The sequence below is a fragment of the Mesocricetus auratus genome, unplaced genomic scaffold (assembly GCF_017639785.1).
Source record: "Mesocricetus auratus isolate SY011 unplaced genomic scaffold, BCM_Maur_2.0 Super-Scaffold_100009, whole genome shotgun sequence".
Taxonomy (NCBI): Eukaryota; Metazoa; Chordata; class Mammalia; order Rodentia; family Cricetidae; genus Mesocricetus; species Mesocricetus auratus.
The window spans coordinates 56,044,774-56,068,239 of NW_024429193.1; the positions used below are offsets into that span (position 1 = coordinate 56,044,774).

At 46.9% G+C, this 23,466-nt stretch overlaps 1 protein-coding gene across 4 annotated transcripts; it reads left to right on the forward strand.

The window, feature by feature from the left end:
• Window positions 1–995: 995 nt before the first annotated feature.
• Window positions 996–23,466, forward strand: Tent5c (terminal nucleotidyltransferase 5C). Of its 4 annotated transcripts, none has more exons than XM_040752148.1 (3): window positions 996–1,229; window positions 4,974–5,059; window positions 18,162–23,466. In XM_040752148.1, the coding sequence occupies exon 3, from the start codon at window positions 18,189–18,191 to the stop codon at window positions 19,362–19,364; it is 1,176 nt and encodes a 391-aa protein (XP_040608082.1). In that variant the 5' UTR covers window positions 996–1,229; window positions 4,974–5,059; window positions 18,162–18,188; the 3' UTR covers window positions 19,365–23,466. The 4 variants fall into 4 exon arrangements, with proteins under 4 accessions (XP_040608082.1, XP_040608083.1, XP_005076570.1 ...); XM_021230925.2 differs by lacking the exon at window positions 996–1,229 and adding an exon at window positions 1,593–1,728; XM_040752149.1 differs by lacking the exon at window positions 4,974–5,059.

Genomic DNA, 23,466 nt, shown 5'->3' on the forward strand with positions numbered 1-23,466 from the left:
TAGACACTGTGAGACCAGACAGTGCTCACACCATCAACAACAAAACTGACCACATACCCTGAATTTGTGTTCAAGAACAGGGACACCCAATCTCTGTAAGTTCTCATACTGATGTCTTATACTGTTACACTTTCCCCTGCCCCACCAGAGAAAGCCTGTACTTGAGAACTCTTCATAGCCTAGCAGACACCGCAGGACGCTCATGCTAGGCAGGGGTGGTTAAGAGAGCAGAGAACACTGATTCAGGAAGTCATCTGCCTCTCAGGACCCAGTAGGAGGGTCAAAGGAAGCTCAACAAGTGTTTATTAACGGCTGCTTTCCGACTTACACAGCACCCGGCATGCACTTTATTTCAAGCAGTACATGATTAATAACAATTTTCCATTTTTGTTGTTTTTCGAGACAAAAGTTTTTTTTGTGTAAAAGCCCTGGCTGTCCTGGAACTCACTCTGTTGGACAGGCTGACCTCGAACTCACAGAGTCTGCCTGCCTCTGCCTCCTGGCCTATTTTCCTAATATTGGTCTCAGTTATCCCATCCTTACTCCTATCCTACAGATGGGAAATAGAGGTTTATGGAGGATAGGCTAAGTTAGTCAGGAAGGCTGGGCGTGGTAGGCCACACCTGTAATCCCAGCCTTTGGGAGGTGCACACAGGAGGATCAGTTAAAAGGCCAACCAAGGCTACTTAGAGGCCTGTCTGGGTTCAGGAGACATTGTCTCAAAAACCCAAAACCAAAATAAAACAAAGACAGCTCCTCTCAAGGCCTTCCAGATAGTGAAGTGGTGAAGGAGATTCCCACTCATTAGTCTTAATTCTGAAGCAGAGCCATCAACCACGTGCAGGGGAATTAAGGGCAGTGTCCGGGGTCCCCCCCCCACCCCCCGGCGGGTGGTAACAGGTCACAAAGCCTTTGCCATTCTGAGGGCTTCGTTGCCATGCTTCAGGCTTTTGTGATGGGTTCCCGGGGGCCACTAACTGCACACAGGTGGTCCCGCGGCCAGAAAATCAGCTGCTTCCTTTCCTCCAGGACCACGTTCTCACCTCCAGCCAATTTGCTCGAGGAATAAGATTTCCAGGGCCCACCTAAAAGTTTCCTGACTTCACAAACACCGCGCGAGACAGGCGTGGGCTTCCACTCCCGGCTCCCGGAATCAGGGAGCCACTGGTGCGAAGAGCGCCCAAAACTCAGAAAGAAAACGCACCCGTCAGGGAGCAAGAAGGGTGGAGGTGAGAACTGTCGGGGCAAGGGAAGGCAAAGACCAGGAGTCGCAGAGAGGAGCCGAGCGGACCGAGCGAAAAGTGTCCCCTCAACTCCTAAATTGGTGGCGACACAGCCCCCTCTCTATTGCGCCTGCGCAACGCTGCCTCCGGGCCACCCCGCCCCTTCGCGCCTCCGGAGGTTTACTTGTCTCTCGGCAACCATTGACCCGGGAAGCCAATCAGAGGGCGGCGTTCGCCCGGGCCCCCGCCGTTAGCGCCGGGCGCAAGGATCCCGCGGGGCCGCGGCCGGCGCGCCCCGCCCTGGCTCCCCCGGGAGGCCGGCCTCGGGGCGGGGGCAGGGGCGGGGAGGCGCGGGGGAGTGGTCAGGCCGGTTAAGATCGGAGGGGGCGGCGGCGGGACCGCTCACTCGCCGCAGCTGCCTGGGGGCTATAGTCACTGCGCCGCTCCTGCTGGGGGCTGCCCACGCCAACCACCTGTCTCTGTCGCCTCCTCTTCCAGCGCCCAGGTGAGTCTGTGCTCCCCTCCTCCGGAGGTGTGAGGATGCTGCTGCGGTCCAGCGGGGAGTCACGCTCTCACGCTCCGAGGTTCGTCCCAGCAGAGCCTGGTGGGATTCCCGGGAGAAGGAGGGGAGGCACCGGCAGGTGTCAGGACCCGCACGGCTCCTGCGCCCCTGGCTCAGGTTACCTCTGTGAAAGAGCGCAAACTTTTCGGAGACTGTGGCCGGGGTTTGGCAAACTTGGGCGAGCTCCTGCTGGCCGGGCGACAGGAGAGTGGGTGGTGATCACCTCTTGCTCTTTCAATGACCCTGCCAGGAGGTCCGTCGGCTCTGCGCTGCGCCCCTGTGGTGTGCGCACACCGCAGCCGGTACCAGGGCGATTTTGAACCCCGCGGTTTCGGCGGCGTAGATGGAGACGCTGCGGTCCGGGGCTATAGCCTGGCAGGCGAGGGGAGGGCAGCTTCCTGGGCTCAGTGCCCAGGATGGCGGCAGAGATCATTCTCTTTTCTGGGACTGTGGACATTGCGCGCGGCCAAGAAGTTGCGCGTCTCTCGGAAACTTCTCGAGAATACGGCGACTTTAAACCTGGTTCCTCTCCTTTGGGGATCGAAAGTTGCCTACCGCGTGGGCTGAAAGCCATGCAGAGTTAGTTGACTCTGATAGCGGTGTTGTTGGTGACTTAAGAGGAGCGGCTGCCCCGAGCGAGCATTGCGGTCAGGGTACTCCTTTAGCGTCGTTCGCGAAGAGGGTGGGAGGGACATCTGAGGAAGTTGAGGAACCTGCAGTACCAGCTGGTAGCCCTTACACCCAAGTTCTGATACTCAGCGAGCAGGCCAGCGACCTCAAAGTCGGGGGGGGGGCACTGGTGAGGAAATGCCTATTTGTTTTTTCCAGAACATAGAATTTCCACCTGAGCTGATTGTCAGACCTGAGTAATCTCAGCCCCCTTTCTCCTCTCTCCCCTTTTAAATATGCAGAAACCCTTTTGCAGGGTCGTGGCTAATTCCTGATTTTAAACCCTCCCCCCACCCCTCGATTTGAGGATAAAGTGCTTACAACGAAAGACTTAATAGACTTAACAGATTTGCAAAGAACAGCTATATATGTAACCGTTTGAATTGTGACGTGTGTGGTATTCTGGAAGTAAAAGTCAAGATAAGGTTAGCGCCTCTTAAATTAGGCTTCCAGCTGACCCCTCTACTCCGGGAAGGAGGGTGAGGGTGGCCATTGCTGGCTACAACTTCCAGTGTAATTTGCTTGGCAAGGCAGTGAGTGAGCCAGAAAGCCTGCCAGGCAGCCAAGAGGGTGGGAGGAAAGCTTACCAAGAATCCTACTGTGCTGAAAGTCTCCAGAGGTGTGATTCTCCCCCCCCCCACACACACACACATTTTACCCAGCAGTTAAAGGATGTGGGGTGGGGACTAAAGAAGGTTGCATTTCCTCTCCCCGCGGCAGCTGGACCAACACTGGTTCTGTCTTTGGCCATTCTTGTTTGTGAAGATGGAGTTCTTCGTATCCCTGAGCAGGTAGCTGACTTTGTCTCTGAAGGGGCACCTTGGTTTTGGAGTACCCAGATGTGAGTTAGGAGGTTTTAGAAGATTTTAATATTTGGAATAATTATCCCAGTATCTACACAGGATGTCCCTTACCATCATTAAAATCGTGGAGGTGGGGTGCTCAGCTCCCTCTAGACTGTCACCAAAAGAGAGGTTCCTACTTTTGTGAGTAACTTTAGTGTGTGCCCCTGCAGCAAACCATAATACCTACCTTGTATCTAGAGATTCAGTTTGTGAACTCTGGAGGGAGGGGCTTGGCTCTTGGCCTGTTGGTCAGAGTGAGTGTGGAGTGTTGAGGGCTCACTCTAGCTCCACTGCCAGGATAGTTACCAAGCTTTCAGCTGGACTTTCAGCCTCCCCCAAACCCCCATCCATCTCCCAGTCAAGCACACAGTCTGTATCCTCCAGTGTTCAAGCCCAGGCAGATTATATGTACGGTGCGCTGTCCCACAGCCACAGCTCAGCCACGAAGGTGATTTAAAAGTGAGCTGTTGTGTGGTTAGCGAGGCTCAGCTGTTACAGAATTGGAAAACTGAGTTGAATGTTTCCTTACTTCCTTTCCAGCTCCATCCACTAAGTAGTACCTTTTTCTCCATTTTTCTTCTTGCTATGCTCTCCTAGAGTCAGGCAATGAAGAAGGCAAGCCAGGTTAGATCCTTTCCTGTATTACTGAGAAAAGCTGTGGAAGCCTGAGGTGTGGTGGTGTTTGGTAGTTTCTTATCTCCTTCCTGTCCCCAAACACACAGCTCCCCCCTCCCTCCCTCTCTGTGTCTTCTCTCTGTGTGTGTGTGTGTGTGTGTGTGTGTGTGTGTGTGTGTGTGTGTAGTCTGAGGCGTTTCCTGGACTAAGACTGGTCTGTTGCTCTCATTATTGAAGAAACTGGGAAACATGGAAAGCTGCCCTCCACCATCTTGGTGTTTTGACTGTAGCTAATGAAGTTGTATTATGGTGACGCCAACTCCTCCATATTTAAAGAAGTGCCCCTGAGTTTAAAGCTACTTGAGACAACAGTAAAGCCGACCTCTTAATCTCTTGGACCCAAGGTTTCTCTCACTTTTTAACCTTTTGATCGGATGCATTCCTTGTGAGGGAGCTTTTATTTAGAATTTAAATGGTCATAGAAAGCAGCATCTTTACATAACCCAACTTGTGAACTGTTTCAAATTAGTATTCTGTACAGCTGGCCCTTGTAGCTTGCTCTTGAAGTGTTTGCAGAACTTTTTGGAACAACAGAAAAATACTTAATATGAAGAAATAATTACTGACATGAAGGAGCTCTGTGTGCAAAGAAGCCTTATGGTTTCAGAGCATTTTCCACTGTAGGTCATTCAGCTGCGAGGAGGGGCTTGTTTTTTGGATAATGGGTGGTGGGTGGGTGGTTGAGTCAGAAAGTGCTTCCTAGGTGGTGTTTGGTGCCAGGTGCTGGGGAGGCCTAGGGAATGCTGTGTGAAAAGCCTGTGGCAGAGCTTTGGAGCTGAGAGAGCTAGCCTGCATTTATGATGTACTTGAAGAGCTTGTTTCTTTCTCAATTGTCTCGTCCCCTCCTCACGCATGGACCCCCAAAAAAGTCCGATTGTGGTCCCTCTAGAGTCCTAATCCCTGTCTACAGAGAGAGTGCATGCATGGTCTTGCATGCAGACTTGTTCCTCTTAAGCTATGCACCTTCTGCTGAGGGCTGCCTGTTATTCCCCCTCACAGGAGGAAGCATGCTTGGAGTGGGCGTTCTCCTGCTGGGTCAAGGTACCGGATGGAGCTTTTTGCATCAGAGGCTCCTGGCCTAAAAGGTTGGATGGTTTCTGGGTCATCTTTTCAGGGAAGCCTCAGCGGTGTCGGCTTTGGAGTTGAGGAGCAGTTAGTGCAAATAGATTAGCAGCTGAAACTCCTAAGCCTGGCCAAGCCTCTAGCCCCTCCCCCTGAGCTCTTCCACCCTTGGCCTGTCCTCCCAGCCCAGGCTCGCTCACTCAGCCTTTCTCTCTCTGTGTTCACTCAGCTGCTGGCTTGCTGACTTGTTCTTTTTTTTTTTTTTTTTTTTTTTTTTTTTGTTTCTCACTGTCATCACTGACCTGGTTTAGGGGACTGTAGACAGGAGTTGGATGAGAGTAGTGGCAGCCTCCCTGTCTCTGGCCAGTGCTCAGCCCTCTGCCTGGGGCACTAGAGTAAGTCCCCAGGATCTGCCTATCCCTGAGATCTCCCTGCATCCCTCTACGATGCTTTCCTAGCTGCTCCATGGGCAGGTTGTCCCTAACTGTCCTACCCTGCCTTTCAAAATACAGACTTAGATTTGGGAGGAAAATTGAGCACAACCCCTTCCCCCACTGAACTTTAAGTTGTTTTTGGCACCTCTGTTCAGGCTCTGACAGATGTTCTCCCATCTGAGGGCTGCATTATCCCAAATCTCTCTGCTTCACTCTGTTACAGTTTTCCTTTGCATATTTTCTTGTTTCTAAAACTTTAATATGGAACTAAAAGGCTTTTTAGTTTTTAGAAGTCCCCTGTTGTCTGCATCTCCGGCCTCTATTTTTTTAAAAAAGAAGAAAATTATTCAGGCATCGTGAACCATCATCCCCTTATCTCATCCAGTCTCCTTTAGCTTTTCTCCACACTTGGCCTTACAGAATGAGGCCAGGCTGCCTGCCCCCGCCTCTCCACGCTCCGTGTTGAGCCTCGCCCCTGCTTGTCATAGAGCTGGGCATCAGGACTTTAGCTGCCTGTGGCTATAGTGCTATGGTGTGGAATATGGGAATACAGACGAACGAGTAGGGTCAAGACACAGGGGTGTTTGCTCTGGATTGGTCATCTGGGATTCAGCACCACTGCAGCTACGTCCATTGGAGACTGTTGTAGACTTTATGCTTATTTCCTTGCCTTGCAGTCTGCCATTCACTGGGGCGCTGATGCTGGCAGACCCCTTACTACTCCAGGCTTTCATTTCTTTATGGTCATCCACAGCAGACAGAATCATTGCTGTCCCATAGGCATATGGGAACAAAAGCCTGGTAAATTCCACTTAAGCAATAAATATATTTATCTATTTAATTTAGTATGTCAAGTAATCAGTGCAAAAACACATAACAGATATTTTCTATCTCTCCTGAATATCAAGTCCCTGAAGTCTATTATGTATTCTGTTTATACTATGCACTCTGTTTGGACAGTCTACCTTTCAAGTGCTCAGCAGCTCCACAGCTTATAGCTACTGTATTGGGTAGTGCAGGTCTAGACCATGTGCAAAAATGTTTGACTCTCAAATCCTGATTCTATGTGTGTGAGAAGCAATAGTGAGCTGACCAAAGTCACTGAAGAGTGTGTACAGGACACGCGCTCTGCGGGGCCAGGGGTCTCGGTCACCTTCCTTCTGATCACAGAATCCCAGGAGAGTGCTTACAGCACAGGAGGTACCTGGGTATCTGGACAGATGAGCAGCGTTTGGTCATCACACTGTCTTACTGATATCATTCATCCTGCAAGGCAGAATTGATGGCTCTTGTTTTCATAGTTTTCTTAGAGAATAGCTGGAGGACCTACACATGAAATCTGAGATTACCAGGGCACTGGGGCTGAGTTTTATTAGCAGTTAAAGTTTGCCAACGATTTACCGTTAATGAAAACTTAGCAATGATTAAAAATGAACAAACATGCAAGAGGAGTGAGCTTTCAAGGCAGAGATGTTTGGGAGATCTCTAGGGACAATCAATGGACAGTCATACTGATGGCCTGACGTCCTGGCTCTCTTGGTTCTACACTAGTAAGACACCGCCTCTTAGAAAGTTGGTACAGAAATAAGTTTTGTGCTGTGGTTTTGTTTCTTCACATAATGCACACCCCACAATGTATTTAAGTTTAGCATGTTTCTCTCTGCTTGGTCTATGCCGACTACCTAGAGGTCTGCCACTTGCTATGTTAATATCCTTAACCTGACTGGTTGGCATGCGAAGTGTCATCAGCAGTGAAACTGAGGCTAGCTCGCACTTACACATTTGTGAATGGGGTGTGTATACATGTCTTACCCTGATAAGTGCTGCATTTGAGGGCTAAGCATTCCTGGTCCTTTCCCTGATAAAACCCACGAATGCTGCTAGTGACGAGACAGGACTTGTAGCCACTTTTAACTGACTAACTGAAGTCTTTGTTTTGGGCAGCTGATGACATTCAAAGGTCTGAGCTGGAGGGCCAGATGGTGGTACAGCTTTGAAGTAAGCCAGAGGATTGTGACTTGGTTTTCCTTTAACAGTCTCCTCTCTAGGAACCTTGTTTTTCTCAGTCCAGTCCACCTCTAAAAACAGTAACAAAAGGCTGGCTCTGGAGAGTTCTTCATGTGAGTTGAGGACTCTGGAGTGTTGTCTTGAGCATTTGCACTTCCTCTCCGTGCCTATTGCAATGTCTGCCCCAGTGTTTTGATTCTGTTCCGTGCTTTCACGGCCCCAGCATGACTTTTCCAGCATTATCTCTCCACCCACACATGCTTAGGCATCCTATTTTGAAAGGTGGGGAGTAGCTTTCTGTTTAGAGTCATGTTCAGGTAGTGTCTGGACAGGGCCCAGTTACTGATAAGCACTGGGTATTGGCATCTGTAGGGGAACAAGAATCTGAAGACCCCCCAGACTCTATAAGCTTGGAGCACGGCAAGGCAGCCCCTGTTCTATGCCTCGGGCCTCAGCCGTGGGAATCTGACCAAACTTTTTGCCTTTGGTAGACATCAGTGTGAAATGGCTACTGATAACCCTGAGAAAATAGAAAATGTGATGGAGCAGCAAGTGAGAAAAAGGCCATCTGGGGAGTTTGGCGTCACACTGTTTACTCTGGGCACAGTATTCTGGCCAGGGACTGCCATCATTGTGAGCCGAGGTCCAATGCGTTATGAGCATCTGGGTGGGTTAATTGTAAATAGGACTGTATTAATTACTTGTGGGTGTGAAAATACCTGACACAAGCAGCCTACGGAAGGGTTGGTTTCTCTTGGCTCCCAGCTTTCAGGTACAATTACCATGGCAAAGAGGGCACATTGCGGGAGAGACAGGCAGCTGGTCACGTTTTGTCTCAGTTAGAAAGCAGAGAGAGATGAACACAAGTTCCCAGCTTTCTTCTCTTCATTCAGTCCCAGACCTAACCTTCGGGGAGATGCTGCTAACATTTGGGGTGGGTCTTTTCCCACCTCAGTTAAACATCCCTAGAAGGCTCTCCCAAACATGCCCAGAGATGTTTCACAGTTGATTGTGAATCCATCAAGTTGACAGTGGAGAGTAACTATCACAATGGCATCTTGGGAGAAAGTTTATGTAGAATGCACTTTGCTGCTTTAAAAAAAAAAGGCATTAGTTTATCTGATCCTGTTGCTTTGGGCAATCTCATCTAGACTCTTCTATATACTCCCAACACAAGTTTCTGTTTTCCTTTCCTTTTTTACCCCCCTGGTTTTTCAAGATAAGGTTTCTCTGTGTAGCCCTGGTTGCCCTAGAACTTGTTCTGTAGACCAGGCTGAGCTTGAACTCACTGAGATCCTCCTGCCTCTGCCACCCAAGTGCTGGGATTAAGGGCGTGCTCCACCACTGCCCAGCTAGATGTATTTTCTTAACAAGTTTGAGGCTGTGGAGGAGTATCCAGGATGTGATTCCTCCCTTTTGGGAGCCCAGGCTGTGGTGAGGGGCTGGAAGCCAACAGACTGAGGGCTTTTCCAATGCCACCCTAGGCCATAGATAGCTTCTGGCCTTTCTAATTCCAGGAATGCAAGGAGGGAGGGGGCATCTCTGTAGAAGGCCACACTACTTCCACCCTGGTTCTGTTCTTCCCTTCTCAGCCTCGGACTGTAGATGTCCATGGTCATTCAAAGTACTTGGCTCAAGCTTGGAATGTGTCTCAGTAGCAGAACACTCCACTTAGTAGACACAAATCTTTAGTTTCTTACACACACACACACACACACGCGAACACACACACACACTTTTCTTTCAGGTGAAAGAACCCTGAGTCAAACAGTATGGGTGAGTGAGAAGTGACAGATGTGTTGTCTGAGGTTGGGCCCTTGTGGTCTCTTCTAGGTTGCTTCTGTGTTCCGTTCTGTCTGAAGCTAGCCCTTTGGGGTCTGGTAACTCTCTTCTGCCCCGTCTTCTGTAGAGAAGGTCTCTTTTGTTCTGTTGCTTTATCATAGACCAACACTTCTGATCTCCCAGTCACCCAGGTGCAACTTAATGGTTGTTTACTCTGCTAGCAATGCCCACCTCTGACAAAGCTGACTCACCATTACTGTTTCCTCTGGTGTTGTCAGACCGTCCTCTTGACTGGCTCCTTCCATTTCTGGCTTCGCTGTTTTTCCGAACCTGCTATCTCTAACATGAGCACCCCACCACCCCCCAAGCTGGAATCTTAGGTCTTTATCTCTGAAGCATTAACTATTAGCACACTATACTTACTATTCCCATTCTGGTAGCTCCAGCCAAGGTTGGATACACCCCAAAGTCATCATGACTGTGGGGGAGCAGTTTCTGTCCTGACAGCTGTTAGATACTTGAGTTCCACATGTGTCACCCAGCCCTTAGCACCGGCCATCTGGTCTTGCCTCACTCCAGTGGCCAGAATTCTCTGCCACCAGCTGATTAAGACATCTTCATGCTCTCTCTCCTGTCCTGTTGACATAGTGCTGCCTCCTTCCCGTGGCTACCGGAACAGCTAGTTCTTAAAGTTTTCTCCGACCCTGTAATACACCTCAGCTACCTCCTGTGAGGAAGAAGAAACTCCTCTAGTAACATTTCTCCCACGTACCAGCAGTGCGTCCTTGGACAGTCTACAGTGTGCATATCTCTTGGTTCCCAGGGTACTCCCCTAAAGGGAAACGGCATCTCCTTTATGGGGATTTCAAAGACACTTGAATATTTATTTAGCATACAGCATACATGCGGAGATTAGTGGGCCACTCGTGGGAATCCGTTCTCTTCTTCCACCATGCGGGTCCTAGGTCACCAGGCTTGGCGGCAAGGGCCCCCTTTCCTGCTGAGCCATCTTGTTGCCCTGTACAGCTTCTATCGAAACTAGGTGGTCAGAGGTAGTTAGAGCCCTGACATCATTGTCTCGTTGCCCACCTGGGATATGGCAGAATTTCTAGGCTGAGTGTCCAGATAGGTTTCCTGTCCTCTGTTATGCCAAGCACCCCAGGGGACTCTGTCAGTACCTGCTGGCTGGAGTTTCTGCAGCACAGGAAGTTCTCCTTTGGGGAAAGGATGTGGGGAGAACTAAAGGGGGTTTGTTTTGAAACAACAGCTGTGCAGCCCCCTTTTTGCGAAGTGGGCTTCCCAGACATGGTGGCCCATAAGTGATTTCCAGGTCTCTCTGAGAGCCACCTCTAAGGCACTTTGGAATCCTCTGGTTCTAAAGCCTGCCCTAAAGCAGACAGTAAAGGGTGGCCCACTCAAAACAGAGTCAGTGGGAGGGCAAGGGGCCACAGGCGGGGTCAGCAGAGGGCAGCTTGCTTTTTAAAAATTGAATCGAATTTTTGTGGGGGTTGGGACCAATAAATCTTTGTTTCAGATATGCTTGTCTGAGTAGCAGTAAGAGTACTTACTTAGTGCGCGTGTGGGCTTGTGACCTGTGTTCCCTGGCATCCCCAGCCTCCTGCCCACCAAGGCCCCTTGAGCCTGAGGGAGGAGTCAGTACTTCCAAGAATTAGGGCCTTGGCTCCAGGGATGAATTCCTGCTCTCTTTTATGAACCACGCTATTTAAATTGGAGATGCAGAAAGTTTGCCTTGTAAGGGTTAAATGCGAAATGATCCCAGTGGCTTCTCCTGCATGGTATTTCCTTCTCTTTTACTCCTGCCAACATTGCACTGTGTGGTGAATGGGAGTCCAGCCTGACCTGTGGTTGTCCCTCACTTGGCTCACTGAGGTGAGAGGCAGTGTGGGGTATGTATGGCGAAGACTAGTCTTGGTCATTTTTACGTCTGCTTAAACGCCCGGATATACATATATATATATATATATATACACACACACACACATACTTACAGCCAAATAGTCTCTTACCTGTAGAATCCTCTCTTGTACATAGGGGTGTGGGTGTGTGCGGGGGAGTTTGTGTGGAAGATTAACAGGAAGGACACCCCTCCCTCAGCTGGGGGTGCCTTTGTTCCATGCTCACACTTTATTTAGAAGCCTTAGGTCTGTGCTCAGGCTCAGTCTTGTGCATGGGTGGCTCGTGATTTATTAGGATGATGAACTTTTAAAAAAAAAAATAGCATACAGGAACAGTTGATAGGCGATGGTGCTTTTTTCATTCTTAAACCTACAATAGTCAGAGGAGGATGTGTTGTTCAGCTCCCTCTGCAATGAATGATGGGCTCCAGTAAGAGCTTCAGTTCAGCCTCTGTTTTCCCTGATGCCTTCTAGACAGTACTTCTACAACCTCCATGTTAAATACCACAGGCCTGGAGAACCCATCCTTGACTTCACAGAGACCCGTCTCTCTACATGAAAAACCCGGGGGCCACTTTCCATATAGAGTCAGGTACCAACAAGGACTTAATGTTGATCAAACCTCAGACTTTTATGCAAGTGTCCTCAGTGTCCTTAGTGCCCTTATCCCTGCCTCAGACACCTGCCTCCCCTGCATGCCCACTGAGCCTGTCCATGCCCCCATTGACTGTATCAGAAACTTCAGTAGGCTATGCAGCAGGAATCCAGATGTGTTTCTTTTCTCCACTGAAGCCCATTCCCCTGTATAGCTCTGCCCTGGGCACAGTACAGCAGCCGGAGCACCAGGGAGCTTAGTTTAAGCCTTTGGCACAGGTTGTATGTCCTCTATGTCTGCTGCCATCTCTGCAAACCATTTCTCTCAATGTGTGTTTTCTTTGCTGCTGCAGCCCAAGAATCCAAGGGTCCCTAAGAGAAATAACTGTTCGCCAGTAGTCAAACCATCAAAAAGATTAAATCGGGAAGGGGGGTGCTGGAGAGATGGCTCAGCGGTTAAAAGCACTGGCTGTTCTTCCAGAGGACCCGGTTTGAATGCCAACATCCACATGGCAGCTCAAAACCGTCTGTGGCTCCAATCTCCAGGGGGATTAAAGCCTTGTTCTGGCCCCCTTGAACACTGCCTACATGGTGGCATATCAACATACATATAGACAAGACACTCATACACATAAACATAATGAAAATGTATTTAAAAACAAACATTGTGAACTGAGCAGGCATTTGGCCATCCGGGCTTATAGAAGTGCCTGGATTTCCAAACCATTGATCGTTTCTGTGTCCACCTTTTCTGACTTCCCCTTTGTGTAACCACAATGGATCTGCTTCTCAAACATTGCTTTGAATTTACTGGGCTTCAGGTTAATGTGTTTCCTAGCCACTGTTGTGTTAATTCTGCTAACTAGAATTTGCATTTAACCAGGGCCTTTCATGAGCTGAGCATGTTTGTTTCACGTGATTCTTTTATGTGGAGTTACATAAGTATTGATTCAAAACAGTTAATTAAAACTGAAACTGTTGAACTAAGGTCTGTGTTATCTCAGCAACCACGACTGTAAATTATATTTATTCTTATAAAACCAATGTTGAAATAATGTACGGATACACTTGTATATTTGACATCATCTAGATTTCAATAACAGTAACATGTATTTTTTATATGTTTAGAAATGTATTCATTTTTAAATATGTGTATATGCATGTGTCTGTGTGTGGATCTGTGCACGTGAGTGCAGGTACCTGGGAAGAGGCAGTTAGATCCCCTGGAGCTCGACTTACAGATGGCTGTGAGTCATCCAGCATGGATGCTAGAGCCCAGTCACAGGTCCTCTGCGAGAGCACTGCGTACTCAACCACTGAGCCATCTCTCCAGCACCACCATACTGCCAACTGTCTTATCAATTTATACTTTTCTAAGGAGCTAAGAACGTCGTAGGTAAATTTATAAATGCATTTGAGTCAGCTCAGCCTCATCAGGAGCAAGTTATGATAAACTGGGAGAATGAAAGACCATACTATGGATGTGTCATCAGCTCATGCCCCATAGTGTGCTTTTTATGGGCTCCATTTTTTCCCCCAAAGTTTACTCCCCCATTCATATTTATATCCAAAGAAACTGGTATAGAAAATGCCAACATAAGACTCTTTGAGTTCCTGAAAATGCACTTACTGACTTAAGAAAAAGAGCGAAGGCAGCTTTGATAGGTCTGCAGTGAGGAGCAGCTGCCCTGGGAAACAGTTGAAAGGTACCGAACACTACGTTGAGATGAACAGGCCTGTTGTTATTTTGAGCTTGTCTTTGAACACGAACAATGGATGTCTTAGGTAGAAATTTGACAGAAGGCCTTCTACAGGGAAAACACTCTATTCAACACTTTCAGCATGGAGGGAAAGCTTCCAAATCGATTTGATTCATTTGGTGCATAGATATGGGAATGAGGCAGTGAGGGGAACTGAAGAAATTAAACACCGGGGAGCGAATGAGTAAAATTCTCATACGAGAAAGACCTTGCGCTGTGGCTCACAAGATTTTGTTTTTATCAGTGAGTACGCCACATCCAAAGGGTACAAAATGCAATGTCTTCCATACCCACTCCAAACTGAAGATAGTGCTCAATATAGACTGAGTTATGTGTCAGCTTGTTTCGGCATGAAGTTTTGCACTCAGTTTTCCTGCACAGTTTTCCACTTACCCACTCATGAGTCATGAGCATTTACATTCTTACACACAGAGCAGCACCCTCCTTTTGAACAACTACAGTTTTCTGTGCATGGCTGTATACTCACGTGACATCATTTCACCCCTTCTGATGTGATGCATCCTCCCAGCTTTCTGTCTTCCCCAATGACTGTCTCTGTGCATACTTGCAACTATACAAGAGTTCAGAGGAGATGGAGTAGATATAGAATGACCACATCAAAGGGTAATGGAACTTAAAAGTTGAGAGTCTCACCTCTGTCTTCAAAGAGCCAGGAGCCAAGCACCAGAGCTGTCTGTTGTCCCACCGGCGAGCTGAGCTCTGCTGCCGTGGTGGGTTGCAGGCACTGGGCTTTTAGTTTGGCCGCCCTCTGAGTGAGGTTGAGTTTTTTGTGCCACCACTGCTTATATTTTTTCCCCTTTCTCTTTTAGGGTCTTGCATTTATTGTGACTTCTTACTTACTAAGGAAATAAATACTTTGCCTAAAGTTACGAATGTTTTCTTTTGTATGTCTTCTGAATGTTTTGTATCATGTAAACGTTTTAATTTTTATGTAGTCAAACCTGTCTGGTTTTGTGACTGGCTTACTGTGGTTCAAGAAGGTTTAGTCTTACCTACCATTGAAACTTGTATGGAAATTCCAGGTTTTCTTTAGTCACTCCTAGAGTTCTTTTCGGTCATGACCCCTTTGGGGTTTGAATGACCCTTTTACAGGGGTCACCTAAGAAAACACATTTACATCATGATTCATAACAGTAGCAAAATTACAGTTATAAAAGAACAAAAATAGTTTTATGACTGGGGGGTCACCACAGCATGAGAAACTACATTAAAGGATGGTAGCCTTAGGAAGGCTGAGAATCACTGAACTAGATCTTAGTTTTTTAATCCCTGTCCTTACCAAGTAGATCTGGTTTTAGCAGGAGAATAGGGAACCAGCTTTTAAAAATATATACAGTAGGAATCCAAATGTGTGATTGCTTGTTTTCTCAGCACCATTTTTATTTACGTTTTTATTTATGGGTTGGGTTATTTTTGTTTGAGTCAGGATCTCTCTATTTAGCCCAGGCTAGTTTGAAACTTTAAATCCTCCTATCTCAGCCTCTTAAGTGCTAGAATTCTAGGCATGAGCCCCCATACATAATTTCGTTTACTGTTTCGAAATGCTTCCTTCTTTATAATCAGTCATGGTATGTATTTGATATACATACTTGGAAAATTCTGTCTCAACAGTTTGTCCTATTGTGCTGCTACTACATTTCTGTTTTCGGGACTCTTCCCCTCTCTTACAGGCTGGCATTCCGCCTTTCCATTTCAGAGCATTTCAGACTATTCCTGCCTTGCCTCTCATGCGACCCACACAGATACTCAGTGTAATGTAGGTGCCAACTGTGAATCTGCTGCCAATTTAAAACTGTGTAAACGTCTTCACACATACTTTTCACCTCAAAGGAAAGAGTTATGGCTCCTAGATTCTCCGTGATCCATAGATGACCCTTCTGTCATATTCTAGATTTTTAGCCTTATATAACTTTTCTTTTTAAGGCTTGAATCAAAGGCTTTTCCTATACTTACTCATGCTGTAACATTACTACCGTCCTTTTTGGAGATTTTCTTAACATTGTTCCTTGCATCTCATTTGCTGGCCACAATGTGACTTATCAGACCTGTGTCAAACATGAGAGCCTTGGGAAGTGTAACGGGTGGCAGACAGCATAAAGCAACTCAGCCAGCGTGCCTGACTGAAACCCACCTCACCCCGACTGCAGGTGGTCTGGCTTCTGGCTGTGTCTCCAAACAGGGCTCAGACCATAATACCTTCCTGAAAGCATTCGAAACTGTCTAGGCACAAGTCTTCTGTATACTGATCATAAAAAAAAGAAAGGAAACAAAGAACCACTGAGTATACAGTGAGCACAGAGAAAAGAGAGCCCAGCTGTCCCAAATGTGGCTTGGAGGCAAATGCCAGCCACAATAGATGTTAGGTGTGCGTCGTAGGCAGTGCTTGTCCATCACCGAGGCGGTCCACGCTCGCTTGGATGGGCGGCCTAAATAGCTGCAGACTCTAAAGACTCTTTCATCTTCCCCTTGACAAATGCTTTGCTACAGCAAGCAGAGGGGCACTCAACCCCAGAGCCACTAGAGCCTACTTTGATCCTGGGGAAACTGGCCTTCTCCAGCTGAACGAAGTGACAGACCCTGGCCTTGTGTTACTATGCTGTCCTGTCGCCCCCAGATCATTGTCATACTAGCCACGCACTGCTTTCCTCCCCCCTGTTGTCCCAGCAATAGCTCACCATGGCTTTGTTATCTGGTGTCCCCTCTTTGCAAGTGATCGCTTCTGTGGCTTTCCTTTTGGCCCCAGTTGAGGGACAGCCTCTCATGTCTTTATGTTGTATTTGTTTCCTTCCACCAGAGTTGTGTAGACCACACCCCTCCTTGAGAGTCTTCTACTGTCTTTGTGATGGGGAACTGTGGAAACTCATCCCCACACACGAGTAGTGGTGCCCTGACACTGTTGCTGCCACAAATCCCTGGACCGGGCTCAAAATCCATGTCGGAGCCCAAGGAGTTGTACTGGTGTGCATTAAAAAGCAGCAGCTTCCAAACAATGAAGCTGTGGCTGGGGGAATTCTGTCTGCACCGAGCTTTTTAGGGTGGAAGACTGCACCAAGACCTGGTGTTTCAGCTTTTGTGTCTGCCTGGATGACATCTAAACAACGCTAGGGCACAATGAGATACACAATGAACATTTTGCTTTTGCGTATTGGGATTTCTGGTATGCCATCATTTTCATCTCTGTGGAAGTGAGATATGCTTCTCAGTTACTAGGTGAAACTGCAGCTCATGCACTTTGTTTGCATGCTCATGGCCCAGGGTTCAGTCCCTAGCACACTGTGTGCATACACACACATAATTATTTGGGAAATTTTGTGGTTCCAGTGTGTACTTCCTATCTCATATTCAGTTTTGTTTTTGTTTTGATTTGGTTTTGGTTTTTTGAGACAGGGTTGGAGCCTGTCCTGGAACGTGCTCTATAGACCAGGCTGGCCCTGAATTCACAGAGATCCGCCTGCCTCTGCCTCCTGAGTGCTGAGATTAAAGGTGTGCGCCACCACTGCTTGACTCTCATATTCAGTTTTAATTTTATTCCCCTTAAGGAGCTTTAAGGAACCCTTTTGCAGAAGTTCACCTGCCCTTAGGCTCTTTGCATCCTTGCTGAAGGAAACACTAACCACAAAGCACATCTGACTTTTGGTTGACCATAACTGTTGTCCTACAAACAACTCTGCTCTGTCCCAGATGATGTAGTATTTGTCGTTAAGGTAGATTAGGCACATATATGAAAAGTAAGTGTCTTTCATAGCTATTCCTAGAGCAAGTGGAGCAGTGTTGATTGTGCGTGCGTGCGTGCGTGTGTGTGTGTGTGTGTGTGTGTTGCACTGAGTATTAGGGTTTAGGTATTTCCCAGTTTGAGATATAGTTTGGGAGCTAAAAACAGAAGTAACTTCTATGGAAGCCAGAAAAAATTAGCAAGACACACAGGTTGTAGCAAGTCTTTCTCTGTCCCACCAGCCAGCTCCCAAATAAAGACATAGAGACTTATTAATTAATGAAAGCTTGGCCTTTGGCTTAGGCTTGTTTTTAACTAGCTGTTACAACTTAAATTAACCCATATTTTTATTAATGTATGTTTTACCTCTATCCCATTTGTGTGTTCAACTCATTCCCTGCTGCTCTGGTGCCTAGATTAATCTCCTACTTCTTTCACCACCTGGAAGTCCCATATATGCTTCTTGCCTAGATATTCAGCTCTTTATTAAACCAATCCAGCAATATGTCTTCATACAGTGTACAAATATCTCATAACAGTTTCTGTTTCTCTGCCCCTTTATAGGCTCTTTGGTGTTGTTTAGGTAACATGGTTAGTCTATCTGCTTTTCTTCACACAAAGCAGCCTGCTCTGCCCCTCCCCCACTTAGGACAAGCACACCACCAGCCTCAAGAGCACCCATGCAAAGCAATGCCAATATCCATCTTGCTGTAGAATGAAGCTTGTGCATTTGTGGATGCCATTCTTGATGTTTAATGTGTTTCATGTTCACAGCCTTGGTGAATAGCAGGCAGCACTGACTTGTTTTACAGGAAGTTGATAAGTGGATGCCTTTGAGGTCCTCCACTGGCTTTTTTGTGCCCACGAAAGTCCTAACTCTGTTTTTCACCCCTTTTCAGCTCCCCCTGGCCAGAACATCCCCCAAGATGGCAGAGGAGGGCAGCAGTACCAGGGACTGTGAGTCTATCAGCGTGCTCAACTGGGATCAGGTTAGCCGGCTGCATGAGGTCCTGACCGAGGTCGTACCTGTCCATGGACGAGGCAACTTTCCAACCTTGGAGATAACCCTTAAGGACATCGTACAGACTGTCCGCAGCCGACTGGAGGAGGCAGGCATCAAAGTTCAGGATGTCCGACTGAATGGCTCTGCTGCTGGCCATGTTTTGGTCAAAGACAACGGCTTGGGTTGCAAAGATCTGGATCTGATCTTTCATGTGGCTCTTCCCACAGAGGCAGAATTTCAGCTGGTGAGAGATGTGGTTCTGTGTTCCCTTCTGAACTTTCTGCCGGAGGGTGTGAACAAGCTCAAAATCAGCCCAGTCACCCTGAAGGAGGCATATGTGCAGAAGCTGGTGAAGGTTTGCACAGATGCAGACCGCTGGAGTCTGATTTCCCTCTCCAACAAGAACGGGAGAAATGTGGAGCTCAAGTTTGTTGACTCCATCCGGCGTCAGTTTGAGTTCAGCGTGGACTCCTTCCAGATCATCCTAGACTCTCTGCTTTTGTTCTATGACTGCTCCAGTAATCCCATCTCTGAGCATTTCCATCCCACAGTGATTGGGGAGAGTGTGTACGGGGATTTTGAGGAAGCCTTTGACCATCTTCAGAACAGGCTGATCGCCACCAAGAACCCTGAAGAAATCCGAGGTGGGGGTCTTCTTAAGTACAGCAACCTTCTGGTGCGGGACTTCAGGCCTGCTGACCAGGAGGAAATCAAGACCCTGGAGCGTTACATGTGCTCCAGGTTTTTCATCGACTTCCCGGACATCCTGGAACAGCAGAGGAAGCTGGAGACCTACCTTCAAAACCACTTCGCCGAAGAAGAGAGAAGCAAGTACGACTACCTCATGATTCTTCGCAGGGTAGTGAACGAAAGCACCGTGTGCCTCATGGGGCACGAACGCAGGCAGACCCTGAACCTCATCTCTCTCCTGGCCTTGCGAGTGCTGGCAGAGCAAAACATCATCCCCAGCGCCACCAACGTCACCTGTTACTACCAGCCAGCCCCTTACGTCAGCGATGGCAACTTCAACAACTATTACATTGCCCATCCTCCAGTCACCTACAGCCAGCCTTATCCTACATGGCTGCCCTGTAACTAATCTTAAGACCTGAGGGTTTCCACAGTGGGAACCCGTTTAGGGCAGGGGCTCTTGGGTAGGAGAGCCTCCTCCTAGACGTAGGTGTTTGGCTTTTAAAGGGGAACTCAGCTCTGACTGCTTTTCTTTGTGAGCCCATCGGAATAGGTCCACAGACTATGGTGAGCCAACCCTCAAAGGACCATATTACAGTGCCACTCTGGAAGATGCAATAGGAAGTGTGTGACCTCTCTACTACTTTCTAAGATAGTCACTAACTTGTCACTTCCCAGATATTAGCACATGGAATTTGAACTCTGCACAGTCTCTGATATTGGGAGAGTTGGGCAGCATACAAGAAGTGTTAAAGTCTCTCTTCTTGGCTAAGCCTACATTCCTTCCTGTGCAGGCTCTCATTCAGGATTCTCAGCAGTTACACAGAAGCTGTGCTGATAGTCTCTTACTGTGTCCGTTTTAGTCAGCCCCCCCCAAACTGGTAAACACGAGGGTGCTCTTTGTGACCGAATTTTCCTTCACGGGACTGAGTTGTGTATGTCTAGTCCCTGTCAGCAGAGCTGAGAGTTTCGTTCATCAATAAACCAAAGCCAATAGCTGGAGACTTGAGATCTGGTTGGAAGTGGTTTATGGTAGATGCTGGGCTGTATCAAGGAATTATGAGATATTGTGGAGAAAAAAAAATGACCTTTTCTTGAAATGTAACTTGAAAACAAAATAAAATGTGGAACATAATGTTAAAAGTAGAATTGTGGGGGTGGCGATTGTCAATAGGAAACATGAATGTTTTGTTTTTGTTTTTTTGTAAGGAATTCTTATAGGATGACATGTTTTTCCCTTCCTCATTGGCTCTCTGATGACTGACTCTTGTTTGCTCTTCCTGAGAGTTAGGACTGTGTTGTATTTAGAGTCACTGTCATGTCTGATACGAGGTTTTTCCCATGTTTTAATTGGTAGCCTACTTTTGGACATCATTCCCAGTATGACAGCTATTTTGCTGGAGTACGTTGACCTTTCTTCTCCAATCCCTTCAAAAACAGCGATTGCATTCCCCAGATATTTTTCACAGCAGGAAAATTTGGGAATTTCAGGAGAAAAGAGTAACCAGTGAACCCGCTTTTGAATTTCACTTGCCCTCTCCAAGTTGCAGGGAAGTAGGTGTTTAGTGTCGTCTGGCCTTGTGTGTTCTAGTCACCAAGGTGCTTTGCTGTCACTCTGCTGTATTTGGGGAAGAGTTGAGTGAGTGAAGGGTAACCTTTCTTATTGTGTAGATTTGAGCGTTGTGTTTATGCTCTGTACTTCAGAAGGAAAACAGTGTTAATTGCTGGCCCAAAGCAAGCAGTCCATGGGAAGAGGCCTGGGCAACTGTTGCCTTACCTAGAAGGTTCAGATGAGAGATTTCACTCTTTGAAACTTTCCAGGGGATATTTTAGAATGCACTTTAGTATCAAGGGGAAGGATATTCAGTATCACCAGCAAGCTTAATTTCTAAAGTCATTCCATCAGATCCATGAACTCAATTTTCACTTTGTCCAGTGACCATAAAAATTCAAAGGTTCAAGCGATTGCTTTGTATTTGCTTTAAACAATCTAGTTATCTTCATGCAAAAAAGCTTAGTGCAAATGAAGTAGCTGGCCTTTTCTAGTGTTGTGTTTTCAAGTTTCTTCTGGAATGTGGGTTATTGGTCCCCTTAAGAGTTGATTGCCGTGCATCTTCACTGGCCTTTATATTAAGCTAGGTCACCAGAAGCCACTTAGTATAACTAAGTTTCTGTTGCCCTGTGAATCTTAGTTATGTTTGAATTCACTAGCTTTGCATTCTGTGATGGGACCTGAGCTGTTTGAGTGTTGAAAGGAAGGTAATGAAAAGCGAACCCAACTTTAAAAACCACCGGTCATCCATGACCTTAAAATGCTGCCTTTGTAGTGAAATGAGAGCATGTTTGCACAGAAATAGATTTGTTTAATCAGAGTTTTTGAAGTGGGTTGGAGCCTCTCTCAATGCAAGCACTTGCTAATAGAAGCAGAAATCAGGATAGCCTCCACTGAGAAGGTTTAGGAACCAGTGGGGCGCTGTTAAAAAACATCTGGCTTCTTTTTGGAATCCTTTCTGCTTTATATATTTTTTTCCAGTCTGGTCATAGTCACCTGAGAATGGAGAGAGACACACAGAAGTTGTAAACCACCGCTCTATGACTGCCCTCTTGGTAGTTTCTTTGCCCCGCCCAGCTGTTAGGTAGTTTGAGAGTTGGTGTGTGTCTTAGAACCATCATAGTAAAAAGTTGCATTGACCAACGCTCCGTTTTTAAGACACAACACTTGGATTGTCGTGGTCTGTACTAGAGGTGTATCCACCTGCTCTGTGAACCTTCTGCCAGACCAGAAAGACGCCAGGGAACCTTGCATTTCAGAAGTCAGGAAGTTCTTTCTGGAACCTGCCTTTGGTGCTACTTGCATGCGCACTAGACACCCTTATTTGTCGTGTATCCAGTGGCTCCTCTGTGTGTGTGTGTGTGTGTGTGTGTGTGTGTGTGTGTGTGTGTGTGTGTGTGTTTTGGGTAATGAGAAACTTGGCTTTGGCTTTGTCAGAGGCCACTGAAATGCAAGTGCAGGCTCTAACTGGGTCTGCCCTCCCAGTCTACTCTTCAGAGTCACCAGCAGTTGGGTTAAACTGTGCCTTCATCATTGAGTCACACACACACACACACACACACACACACACACACACACACACACACACACACACACACACACACACGGTCCTTGGCCTTGAGCTCCAGCCTCACACCCTCCTCCTTGGCAACAAGATGCTGTTCCTTGGTCAGTCACTCTAATGCTGAGACGAGACTCTGGTTACTAACACCTCTAAATTAAATTCCTGGTGACTGTTTATGGACTGAGTCATGGCCTACACCTGGACATGGCAGATGAGTGAAGTAGGGTAGGGAAAATTCTTGTCTTGGTTCTTGAGTTTTGGTTTTTTGTTTGTTTTCTTGCTTTTTTTTTTTTTTTTTGACTTTTCCAGTATTTTCCCCCTCCTGTTTGACTTAACTTGGAACTCCTGTCAAAGTGAGCTGTGTGTGGATCTGTGCTTTGTGGTAATGTAGAAATAGTCATCTTGCTAAGCCCACAGTCTGCTCACCTTCTAGCTGACTGGGCGCTAGCCCCTTCATGGTGGGTTAGGATTTTACCCAGTACTGCTTTAGTTTTCAGACATGTCACCACTCAGAACCAACTTTGATCTTTCCTGTGGTGATCTCTCTTGTACTGGTACCCTGTTTCAGGACATAGCTAGACTTAACTCAAAAGCTTTCGTCTATACGCTGGGTAAGGTAAAGTTATCCAAGCATCCTGATGCCTCCCGGCCATTACTTCTTGAGTGTCTAATGGGACCTGCATTGGGGAAAACCCTTGGAGGTGTGCTTTTAGAAATTGAAAGAGTTCCTAATTCTCAAAATTGGATTTACATCATTAATCTTGAGAACAGAATTTCACAATTTCACAACTGATTTTGGAAAGGCCTGGCAACCTCTCAGGATTATCTGTGGAACTCTCTGAGGAAAGAAAATTACTGGGTTTTTTGTTTTTTGTTTTTTTAAATGAATTCAAGTGCCTTCATCTTGTTTACCTATCACTTAAAAAAAGTACTTTAAGTATAAGCTTAAAGAGTTCTGGAGTTTTACCTGGGCTATTGAGATTTGGTGCAAATTCTCATGTGTGTTTATGTAGGAAGGTGAGGTGACCATCCACTAAAGAGGAAGGAGCTAATTAACATCATTTGGGGACTTTACAAAAGAGAATCCATCTACCGGGCCTTTTTGTGTATTTGTGGAAACTTGGTTTTCCTGAAGCATCTATTCACTTCCAAACTGACATGGATGAAGACAAAATTGCCCAGTGGACTCCACTGGCAGCTCCCATTTCTGTGTTTGCACAGGCTGATGCATCCTCAACAGTGTCTAGAGGTACCAGCTTCCTCCTTGGTACTGGCCGCTTACCTTCTTACTTGATGCAGATGAGATTTCTTATCAGTGCAAATGTATTAGAACTTGATGAAATAAAGCTTTGAGTTTGAGAAATAAAGGTATATTTAAAAGTGTAAAAAAAAAAA

Bases quoted from the DNA above. Each gene is read 5' to 3' on its own strand.
- Tent5c (XM_040752148.1), top strand. From the start codon at position 18,189: ATGGCAGAGGAGGGCAGCAGTACCAGGGACTGTGAGTCTATCAGCGTG.